Raw genomic sequence first — 12,664 nt, forward strand, 5'->3', positions numbered from 1 at the left:
ATTAATTCCATTTCAAAAGTACTTTTGATCATTCAAGGTGTCAGTTTTTAAAAACATTACAAAGAAGGAAAAGGAAGTTTTGGCCATAAGTAATGGAGATTAATGTTATATCAATTTTATTGGAGTTGCAGAATCATGTAGCACATAAGGAAACTATTCAACTCATCATGTCTGCACCAGTTTTTGTTACGAGCTACGGAATTAATCCTATTCCTTGGCACTTTCCCTATCATCTGCAAAGGTATCAAGTTCCCTTTGAAAAGTATTGTTATGAAGCAATACCTCATTTAGATATGTTTACTTCAGTCATTTTGCTTTACAGCTTTTGGCAGATAGTGGAGTCTATGGCGATGCAAGTAAATACTTAAATACTTGTTAAGTGTTAAAGAGTTTTTGACTCAAACTCACAGCCTGACAGGATTATTCAAACTCTCATCACCCTCTTGGTGAAAACCTTTTTCTTCCACTTCCCTCTTTAGGCTTTGACCTTTAAATCTATGTCTCCTTTATTGATCCTACAAATAATGGAGGAAAAAAAAGGTGCCTTCCTATCCATAATGTTTGCGCCGCTCATAATCTTATACAACTCTATCAGTTCCCCTCTTAACATGTGCTGCTTCAAAAAAAAACCAAGACCATCCAATCATTCCTCATAGCTCAGACCCAATAGACTAGATAGCATCTCGGTAAAACTGCTGTGCACCCTGTCTAGTGAAATCTCATTTTTCATGGCCAGGACTCTGCACAATACTACAGTTGTGGTCTAACCAGCATTTTCTACAGTTTTAGCATAATCTCCTTGATCTTGCATTCTGTTCCTTTGGAAATAAGGGTGAATAATTCATATGCTTTCTTAACTGCCATATCTACCTGCCCTGCTAACCTCAGGGATCTGTGGCTATGTACCTCAAAATCCTGTTGATCTTCAGTACTTTCCAGGGTCCGACCATTCAGATTATGATCCCTTGCCTTGTTAGCCATCTTCGTGGAATACTTCACACTTTTCTAGGTTGAATTATATTTGCTACTGTTCTGCCCACTCTAAGCAGTCTACGATTTATGGCTATCTCACTCACTCAATCTCAGTGTTACCAATTTACATGGCATCTACGAACTTCTTGACACTGCCTACATTTACATCCAAATCATTAAAATCACAAGAGCAAGAGCCCAGTGGACCCCACTGGTAACAGACATCCTGTTACAGAAACATCCTTGTACCAACGATTCCGCATCCTGCCTCTCATCCAATTTTTGATTCAATGTGCTGATTCCCTTGGATCCTATGGGTTCTTTCTTCCATAACCAGTCTTCACTATTCAAAGTCTTATCCAAGTCCATGCAGACCACATCAAATGCACTGCCCTCATCTGGTTATCTTCTCAAAAAAAATTCAAATTCACATACATCTGACTAACACTGAATTTGTTTCTGTATAAGTGCAGATATATTCTGTACCACAGAATTATTTATAATAGCTTACCCACCATAAAGGTTGGACTAACTGGCCTGTCATTTCCTGGTCACTCTTAAAAAGAAAATGTTTCTTTGTTGTTTCTGGTTCCTTTACTGAATGCCTTAAATTCCCCTGTATACCAGAACAATTCCCTCTTATTTACTCTATAAGGAGTATCTGCACTATTCTTCTTCTGAACACAGTTAAATAGAGCACAAATCTATTAATTATAACCCAAAATTGTAACAATCCTTATTTTCACCACTCGAAGAAAAGACTGTGGGGGCATAGTGACTGAAACTTTGATGGATTTTATGCAAACCTAGAACAAAACTCAAAGGAGCAAATATATGCTTAGGAAATTGTCAGCTAAACATTTGGAAAACTCAGGAGTGAACAGCCAAGAGTACAGGGGTGCTGATTGTTGAACTATTCAAAAGGGAATGGATTAATTCAACTAGGACAAACCTGGATAAAATGGTCTGCATAAGAGTTCAGGCCAACTTGAACAGGATGAATGAGTGGGCAAAATATCTTGTTATTTTCCTATCTTTTTATTTTATAACAAAATTATATTTTTCTTAGACCTATGAAGACCATTTAAAAGAAACAAATTCCAGAAATTATCAAATCTTGCAGAAAAATCAACTTTTCAAGTCATGAAAAGGTGAAATATTTTTCCTAATTTATAATGTATATAATGACTGAGAAAATGTGATTTTAATCAAAAATTCAATGAAGATTGCTTTAATTCCACAATTTGCCAGTGAGAACTAATCACGCATCTAATTATTGCATAAATCTTTGCAAATATATTGTAGTTCATTCTTTTTTTTACATTAGTTCAACAATTAAACATTTTTCTTTATTTAAAAAAAAAACCAGCATTTAATTTTTACCACTCTGGTATATGATGACGAACCTTATAAAACTTGCTTCTTGTTTGAGTTGGCCACGAGAAAATTATATTGTTCTTTTGTTCAGTCACCACATCAAAAAGTTTTATTCAATTGTTATGACTGGTAATATTAAATCTAAAGAAGCCTGTCCTTACTCTATATTAGCCATCACTACTTCCACTTGTAATTTTGACATTCCAAAATAAATGTGTTTCCATCATCTGGCTTGTAGGAGCAACCGAGTCAATCTTTAGCACATTGCAAATATATAATAATGAACAAGGGCGCCTTTTTGCAGTATTTCAACAGCAGCCATATGAGTATATTCTTTCTGCCTTCATGAGGTAAGTTAGGTATCCAAAGAGTCCAAAACACAAGTTATATGATGTGACTTGGTTAACATAAATGAATGTGACAAATTATCTTTATAAACTGATATACGATGACATGTCATGTAAATTTAGTCTGTACTTTGTTAAATATGGTGGAAGGAATAAGCATGTAATTTTTAAAATATGCATTCTAATTTCTCCACAGCACAATTTGTGATGCAGCTCAGATGTGTCAAATCCAATCATTTGCTGTGCACTGTCCCCATAGAATGATAAAGACATAGAGGGGGTTAAAGAAAAAATGTTTACATTACATTTTTTAATTTTAAGATCGCCAACAAAAATTAAAATATTAAAGGCATGGAATTAGAGTCATAGAGTCATTGAGATGTACAGCATGGAAACAGACCCTTCGGTCCAACCTGTCCATGTCGACCAGATATGCCAACCCAATCTAGTCCCACCTGCCAGCACCCGGCCCATATCCCTCCAAACCCTTCCTATTCATATACCCATCCAAATGCCTCTTAAATGTTGCAATTGTACCAGCCTCCACCACTTCCTCTGGCAGCTCAATCCATATACGTACCACCCTCTGCGTGAGTTGAAAAGGTAATTTTTCAGTGCTGGAGAGTAATTAGTTATAACTATGATTTGGAGGTGCCAGTGTTGGACTGGGGTGTACAACCACCTGATGAAGGAGCAGCGCTCCAAAAGTTAGTGCTTCTAAATAAACCTGTTGGACTATAACCTGGTGTTGTGTGATTGTGTGACTAGCTATAATTAAGACTTAAAGTGCCAGTTCTTTAACAAAAAAGCACTTTTATTAGTATTAATAAACCTGCATCATTTCTGGCAACTACAATGAATATCTATCCTGTAGAGCAATTTCACACTTTTTTCAATGCTGAGTCTCTCAATAAGATACTGGTTAGTGAAGCTTCCTGAGGAGTAGGCAACTCCAAGGCAGCAACTTCCTGTTTTCTGTGTTTAAATATACATCTCTGGTTGCTGTCACTTTATCCTTTTAATTATGGTAAGTACTAAAAGTCTTCCTATTATTTTTACTGCAAGATTGTGGGTACTAAATTCATTAGTTGTTTTATTGTGCATGTAGGATACTTGATTCTTTTCCTGAAGCTAAATACCTGTATTTATCTGCACCTTCACCAATGTCATCTATTGCATCCATTGCACACGGTGTGATCACTTCTACATCGGGGAGACAGGATGCCTTCTTGCGGATCATTTCAGAGAACATCTCTGGGACATATGTACCCACCAACCCCACTGCCCCGTGGCTGAACACTTCAATTCCCCCTCCCGCTCCGTCAAGGACATGCAGGTCCTGGGCCTCCTCCACTGCCAAACCGTTACCGTGCAACGCCTAGAAAAGAATGCCTCATATTCCGCCTTGGGACTCTGCAATCACACGTGATAAATGTGGATTTCAACAGTTTTCTCATTTCCCCTCCACCCACGTGATCCCAGTCCCAAGCCTCCAACTTGGCACCGCCCTCCGGACCCGTCCATCAACCCACCCCCCCCCCGGACCTATCACTTTCTCCCTCACCTTCATCTATCACTTTCCGAGCTAACATCCCCCCCCTCCCATTTATCTCTCAGCCCCAACCCACAAGCCTCATTCCTGATGAAGGGCTTATGCCGGAAATGTCGATTCTCCTGCTCCTTGGATGCTGCCTGACTTGCTGTGCTTTTTCAGCACTACTCTCTCGACTCTGAAAATAAATATGGCAGATTATGGAAATCTGAGATGAAACAATGCTGGAAATTTTCATCAGGTTTGGCACCATCCATGGAAAGAGTGTTATGGACCAGACCAAACCCCTGTGAAGAACTTTTTCCAGCTGATGCAATATGACTCATCAAACTACTCTGTTAAGCAAAACACAATTTATTTAAACACTGTAGTTAAAATACAACCAAAGAAAGAGGAATTTAGAATATCTCAGCTCTGTGTTGGAAACTTTAACAGAATAGTAGATACAATAGCTATTACTAATTAAGTGTTCCAATATAGTAACATCCCATAAACACATCCTTTCTCATAAAAGGAAAATTCAGACATACATTCTCCCATGCGGTTCTCCCATCCAGAAGGAAAAAAAACATTGAGAAAATTTAGAGTGTGGAGCAGCCAGGAGACAGTCTCTGAAGTTTCCAACTCCTTTGAGATCCCAATAGCTTGTGATGCTACTGAAAAATCCAAAACCGTGAAATCTGGGTCAGAGAGAGCTGGCCACATCCATTCAGGCTGTTATTTCTTAAAAAAAAATCAAGGCCTTCCAAGCTGTTTACTCGAGTGGTCTTCAGAAGCCAGCTCAATACCACCTCATTACAACCTCTCTTTAAAAATAAGAGGACAAAATAATCTCTTAAAATGACATCATCATCACAAAGGAAATTTAATTAATCTTCTCAGGTCAAGGACATTTCATCAGAATTGGGAAATGTGAGAAATGTTTTGAGCAAGGTTTGGGTGGGACAAGAATTTTCTTGCTCTGGTTTTCTTTCGTCCCAATCCCTCAATCATAACTTTGTTTATTCAGGCCTATTGAAGAGTATTCGTATCTTCCAGTTATGATGAAGACTCTGTCTGAAAAAGCTGCTTTGCTGCGATACCTGTTTGTATTTCATCATTTGCTATGTTTATTTTCTTCTGACTGAAGCCTTTTCTTTGTTGAAACATCAAGGATGTTGAGTTTATAACATCTTGAATTTAGTTTCACATGTAGCAACTGTAAAGCTGAGAATGAAGAAGAATTCATCAGTACTGAGATTGAAACTGTAGATTGCACGCAGGAAGCTGCGTGTAAGAGATTGCTCAAGGTATTGGGGTGTGTTTATTCTATATTAATAATCAGTGTTTGAAGTGCCTTAGATTTAAATACATTGTTGATTAGTGTCATGATATGAGCAAGTCATTCTTTCTTTTTACTGTACAGCATAAAAATTCTTTTACATCCGAAACCAAGGTTTTAGAGCCTTTGAAGTTATCTTTTTTTGATGACCCTTTCTTCTAACAGTTGCAGCACTATCTTATGTTTCTTGCCAGCTCCCATCAATATTGCCTTGGGTATTCATGCTGCTTCTGAATTCCTGTAAAATTTAGGCTGTCACGTGCGAAATAAAAATTGACCTTATTAATTTTCTTAATTTCCAGTGAAACGGCTATAACTTAAAGCACTTATGTTAAGTCAAAACTAAAAGGCCATAGTTATAAGACACTATTTCTTGCACTAACTCTTGTGATATAATATAGTTGGTGTGTACTGCCTGAAAACTTTGTGAAAGGGGAGTTGCTTGGAGAGTACAAACAAATGAATTTACTATTTTTTAAAAATTCTGTGTCGCACATTATAGGTATAACAATTTTATTTTCGCCAAATGTAGAATTCAATACTTTTTTAAAAAAAGAAAGTGTGGGGTGATTTACTCTGTATTAGACCCACGTTATACAATTATTTTAATTTTTCTGGCTTCCTAAAATACTTCTGTTATAGAATGGACATTATAACGCTAAATGATTTAGTGAGCGAAGTGTTTGGGAGGAAAGGTCTGGATGATCCAGTGTTTAGATTAGATTAGATTACAGTGTGGAAACAGGCCCTTCGGCCCAACAAGTCCACACCGACCCGCTGAAGCGAAACCCACCCATACCCCTACATTTACCCCTTACTTAACACTACAGGCAATTTAGTATGGCCAATTCACCTGACCCTGCACATCTTTGGATGGTGGGAGGAAACCGGAGCACCCGGAGGAAACCCACGCAGACACGGGGAGAACGTGCAAACTCCACACACTCAGTCGCCTGAGGCGGGAATTGAACCCGGCTCTCTGGCGCTGTGAGGCAGCAGTGCTAACCACTGTGCCACCGTGCTGCCCTCAGACTTTGTGCCTCAGACTTTGGTAATGAAGCAGTCTTTTACTGAAGTGAATCCTGCATTGATTAACAGACACAGAAGACAATAGGAATAATTCTCAGGATGGCAAATTGTTACTAATGGGTACCATAAAAATAGTGCTAGGTCCACAACTGTTCACATTGCATATAAGTGCTGGCACCAAACTGGGTGGGAATGTAAAGAGAATACAAGGAGGCTTCAAAAATATTGAATAGACTGAATGAATGGGCATTCTGGATCAATGGTGCTGATGATGATGAAGGGCTTTTGCCCGAAACGTCGATTTTGCTGAAGCTCCTTGGATGCTGCCTGAACTGCTGTGCTCTTCCAGCACCATCGATCCAGAATCTGGTTTCCAGCATCTGCAGTCATTGTTTTTACCTGAATGAATGGGCATGACATGCATATAGGACAAAGTGTGAAGTTACTCGCTTTGATAGAAAATACAGAAACCCAGGTTTCTTTTTAAATGTTGGGAGGTTTGGATGTGTGGATTCCCAAAAGGAATTGCTTGTCTTTGTTAATAAGTCACTAAAAGTTAACATGCAGGGGTAGCCAGCAACTAGGAAAGCAAATGATTAGGTGGTCTCTGTTGCTTGGAAATTTGAGTACTAGAATAAAGGTGTCTTGCTGCAGTTGTATAGATGTTCTGAAGAAGGGTCACTGGATCTGAAACATTAACTCTGATTTCCATCCACAGGTGCTGGGCTTTTTCAACAATTTCTGTTATTGTTTCTGATTTCCAGCATCTGCAGATCTTTTTTGTTTTTTTTTGCAGTTGTATAGCACCCTAGAACTTTGCTTGTAGTGCTTAGTCCTTTTAACTGAGGAGAGCCTTACTTTCCACAGGCATGCAGCAGAGGTTCACCCGATTTATTTCACAGAGGAATGGATTGTATTATGAGGAAAGATTGAGGAGACCATATCTGTATTTTCTAGAGTTTTGAAGAATGAGGGAAAGACGTCTTTTTAATATATTCAGTCATGGAATGTAGTCTGTGTTGATTATGCCAGTATTTATTGCCCATCCCTAATTTCCCAGAGTGATTGAACTATCCTCATATTGCTATGGATCTGGTGTCACATGCAGAGCATTCCAAGTATAGTTGGCAGATCTCCTTATCTAAAGAACATTAGTGAACTAAATAGGTCTTTTTTATAGCAATTGGCAATTGTTATCTGGTCACCATTTGGATTCTTTTTTTTATTCCAGTTTTTAAAATTCAATTCAAATGTCCCCCCGCCATGTTATGATACAAACTCATGTCCTGAGAATGTTGACGTGGGGTGACCCTAAAACCAAAGGACATAATCTCAGAATTAAGTGAAGGCCATTTACATGAGGTGGAATTTCAGCACTCAGACAAGAAGAGTTTGAAATTCTCTACCCCAGAGGTGCTGCTTAAGCTCAACCATTAAGCGTGTTTGAGACAGAAATCAATATAATTTTGGTTGCTAATGAAGTATTATGTAAGATGTGGGTGGGTGGTATTAAATTAGATGATTAGCTGTGTCTTGAATTAGGCTTAAAGGAATGAATGACCTATGTTTGTTCGTATGTTTTTACTGTTATTCCACAAAGAAGGATGATGTCATTTATTTACATAATGCTGAGAAAATTATATTTACTACATTTATCATCTAGTTTTATTTCTTTTCCTAAGAATATTTGCAAAGAATTGGGAGTCACTGATGTACATTTTCTTGTACCTGTGGTTTGTGAGAGGTCTCAGTTCACAGCAGATCATTCCAAACTACAGAAGGTAAATCTCAGAATAAAATTTCATATGTTTTCCCTTTCACTCCAGACTATTTGCACATTTTAAAATAAATTCTTGTGGGATGTAGAAAATAAAGGACAATAGATAGAACACGTTGCATAAATTAAGGATATAAATGGAGTATTGTTGTCAAACAATTAGATCAATAAAGTTAATTAAATCAATATAAATATGACCTGCATCTCTACTAGGCACTCTGCTACATTGTTGAATCATCCTTCAGTTCCAAGATTCTGTGGAGTCCAGATAAGTAGAATGTTTGATTAGAAAAAAGATTAGTTTGGCACAAGGCCATGCCACTGTTATTTACTGCCATCCTTTAACCACTTGCACATGTTATTTCTAAATGTAACCAACCTCTTCAGTTGTTATTATGCAGAATTGATCTGTAATGATCAATTAAGGATGGAAAACACTGCCAAAAGGCCAGATCTTGCCGATAAATATTTGTCTCCATAGTCCTACTGTGTACTCTCATTAAAGAGACAGCTTCAACTTCCCTAATATTGATTAGGCAAATAGTTTGGAGCAGATTTGTCAGGTGTATCCTGGACACACCTGACAAAATCTGTCAATATGTAGATAGGCCGTCTAGACGAGAGGCCATATTGGATTTGGTGCTTGGCATTGAACCAGGCCAGGTGTCAGATCTCTTGGTGGGAGAGCATTTTGGTGATAGCGAGTATAACTCCCTGACCTCTACTGTAGTCATGGACCGGGATAGGAGCAGACGGTATGGTGAAGTATTTAATTGGGGGAGGGGGAATTACAATGCTATTAGGTAGGAATTGTGGAGCATAAATTGGGAACAGCTGTTCTCCGGGAAATGCACAACAGAAATGTGGAGGTTGTTTAGGGGGCACTTGTGTGAGTGCTGAAGAGGTTTGTCCCACTGAGGCAAGGAAGGCTTGGTAGGGTGAAGGAACCTTGGATGACAAGAGATGTGGAACATCTAGTCAAGAGGAAGAAGGAAGCTTATTTAAAGTTGAGGAAGCAAGAATCAGATAGGGCTCTAGAGGGGTACAACGTAGCCAGGAAGGAACGAAGAATGGACTTAGGAGAGCTAGAAGGGTCATGAAAAAGCATCAGCGGTTAGGATTAAGGACCCAAGGCATTCTACACTTATGTGAGGAACAAGAGGATGACCAGAGTGAGGGTTGGGCCGATCCACTAGGGATAATGGAGGGAACTTGTGCCTGGAGTTGAAGGTGGTAGGGGAGGTCCTTAATGAATGCTTTGCTTCAGTATTCACTACTGAGAGGGATCTTGTTATTTGTGAGGATAGCATGAAACAGACTGATATCAAGCAGGTTGACGTTAAGAAGGAGGATTTTGAAAAACATGAGGATAGCTAAATCCCTGGGCCAGACAGGATGTTTCCAAGGTTACTACGGGAAGCGAGGGAAGAGATTGCTGCGCCTTTGGCAATGATCTTTGCATCCTCACTGCCCACTGGAGTAGTACCAGATGATTGGAGGATGGCAAATGTTATTCCCTTGTTCACAAAAGGAAATAGGGATAACTCTGGGAATTACAGACCAGTCAGTCTTACATCAGTGGTGGCCAAGTTGTTCTGGTCACCTCATCATAGAAAGGGTGCAGAGAAGATTTCCCAGGATGCTGCTTGGACTGGAGGGTATGTCTTATGAAGAAAGGTTGAGGGAGCTAGACCTTTTCTCATTGGAGCAAAGAAAGTTGAGAGGTGACTTGATAGAAGTGTACAAGATGATGAGAGGCATAGAGTGGATAGCCAGACATTTTTTCCCAGGGCGGAAATGGCTATTATGCGGCATTTTTTAAGGTGATTGGAGGAAAGGTTAGGGGAGATGTCAGAGGTGGGTGTGTGGTATGCGCTGCCAGCGGTAATAGATACATTAGGGGTATTTAAACGACTCTTGGATAGGCACATGGATGATAATAAAATGAAGGGTATGTACATTAGTTTGATCTTAGAGTACAACATTGAGGGCTGAAGGATCTTTTACGTGCTGTACTGTTCTAACTGGTGATGGTTTAACCTGAGGGTCATCATATCTCGGGAAGGGAGAAGTTGAGAAAGTAGGACCTTTTTGTGATAATCTCAGTTGGTGCAGAAATTTAACCCACGGTATTGGTGTCTGCATTGCAAACCAGCTGTCCAGCCAACTGAGCAAACTGCCCTGCCAAAAAATGTACTGAAACTTGTATTGATATTGTTTGGCAACTTTTAGGGAGGTGAGCTTTTTCCAAGTTTAAAATCCATTGTACCAATGGATTGAAATTTTCGATGACTGTAGATTCACATTAAGAGATGAACACAGTCAAACAAATATTTTAAAGTAAGAATTTTACTTCAAAGTTATGTTATGATACACTAGTTGATTTTAACCCTACTGCGAATCCTCTTGCAAGGATGCCTGCCTTGAAGAAGTTTTCCTCCTCTCTCTACAAGAATCTCAGGGAGTTCCCTCTCCCACTGCGACTCCAAGGTCATTATGCTACTTACTCCCCACCCCCATCCTCCTCTCATTTATCTCTCCACTCTTCAGGCACTCTGTCTGTATTCCTGATGAAGGTCTTTTGCCCGAAACGTCGATTTTACTCCTCCTCGGAAGGTTCCATGAACTGCTGTGCTTTTCCAGCACCACCAATCCAGATTCTGGTTTCCAGCATCTGCAGTCATTGTTTTTACGCTGTTATGACACATCTCCAAGGGAAGTGGGACTTGAACCCAGACCTTCTGCCCCAGAAATAGACATACTACGCCTGTACGATAAAACTTAGAAGGAGGAAAAATTTGCTCTACAACCCAGGAAAATCTGGTTCACAAGATATTTTAATGTACATGCATCTTATCAGATTGTGGACTGACAATTAGTTGCACTGAAGTTATTGTAATTTAAACTAGAAATGAAGTACAAGTGTCTGTTTCATGGTATTCAAAGTTTGTGTGTGTATACAAGTACACAATCCTTTATCTGAAATTCCAAAATTTGAGGTTTTTTTTTGGTGCGTCAGTCATGTCTGCATATCAAGGTTTGTTTGGTGTGCGAAGTCCACACCCGCTCAATACACGCGGTGGTGTGGCCCAGCACTGGCTGGCGTCAGTTGTGTATTTGTTTTTCCACTGTGTTTAATTGTGTTTAATTTCACTGTGAAAATGCCAAAAAGAGCTGCAGGTACATCTATGCGTAACGATAATAAAAAGGAAAGGAAGCATCTTACGTTATCAATAATGCAGCAAGTGGAGTTATTGCAGAAGCTTGGTGTCAGAACTACCACTATACATGATTTAAAGAAACAGGCAAGTTACTGAAGTTTTATGGTAATTGTGATGACCATAAACTAATGAAAAATAGGAAAACACTGCATAGGGCAAAAAATTAAGATCTTAACCATGTGTTGATGGAGTGGATTTGACAATGAAGAAGTGAACGTATGCCACTGACTGATTTGTTGGCCATGAAACAAGCTAGAATACTACGAATATTAAGGATAGATTAACTATTCTTGGGTGTGCCAATGCTGCAGGCACACAAGGTGAACTGGGCAGTGATTAGAAAAGCAAACATCTGAAAGGTGTACACAATTTACCTGTGCATTATTATGCAAATAAGAAAGCATGGGTAACGTGAGAAATGCTTTTTGACTGGTTCAGTAACCAGTTCATACCAGTGGCACGAGCTCATTGCAGGCAAGCTGAATTGGACAAAAACTGTAAAATATTATTGTTCCTGAACAACTGCTCTACACATCCCTCTGCTGAACTTAAATAATGTTTTTGGCATTTACTTGGACCTAATGTGATATCTGTATTACAGCCTTGTGACCAAGGAATTTTATGCTCCATGAAGAGCAAGTATAAAACTATTTTTTTACACTGTATGCTTGCTGCAGTCAACGGAGGAGTAGGAATCCAAGATTTCCTGAAAGAGTTTAGTATTATGGATGGCATTTACGCAATTGCTAATGTTTGGAAGGATGTTGATAAATCAGCATTAACAAATGCTTGGCACAGACTGTGGCCTACAACGATGTTTGAAGTAAATGAACCTATAGATGAGAACTTTGAAGGGTTTTGTGTCACTGATTAGAAAAAGATCTTAGCAAACCTTGTAACTTATGTATGAAGTTTATTGGACAAAAGTGTAAAAAAAAATTATAGGAAGCTGACATCGATGACAATGTTCAGCATTTCTATGATACACCTTTTGTGCATTCCTTGAGTGATGGGAAAATTGCTGAAATGGTGTTAAATACAGATAAGTATGAGGACAGTAGTGGTGGT

At 39.0% G+C, this 12,664-nt stretch overlaps 1 protein-coding gene across 1 annotated transcript in view; it reads left to right on the top strand.

The window, feature by feature from the left end:
* Window positions 1-12,664, top strand: part of LOC122551677 (centrosomal protein of 70 kDa-like) — a 62,615-nt gene that overhangs the window by 42,738 nt on the left and 7,213 nt on the right. Inside the window, 3 exon segments of the mRNA XM_087988572.1 lie at window positions 2,042-2,112; window positions 5,258-5,269; window positions 5,432-5,537. Coding sequence (XP_087844698.1) covers window positions 2,042-2,112; window positions 5,258-5,269; window positions 5,432-5,537 — 189 coding nt within the window.

The sequence above is a fragment of the Chiloscyllium plagiosum genome, unplaced genomic scaffold (genome assembly GCF_037043375.1).
Source record: "Chiloscyllium plagiosum isolate Xiang-an unplaced genomic scaffold, Cpla_swu_hap1 HiC_scaffold_7, whole genome shotgun sequence".
Taxonomy (NCBI): Eukaryota; Metazoa; Chordata; class Chondrichthyes; order Orectolobiformes; family Hemiscylliidae; genus Chiloscyllium; species Chiloscyllium plagiosum.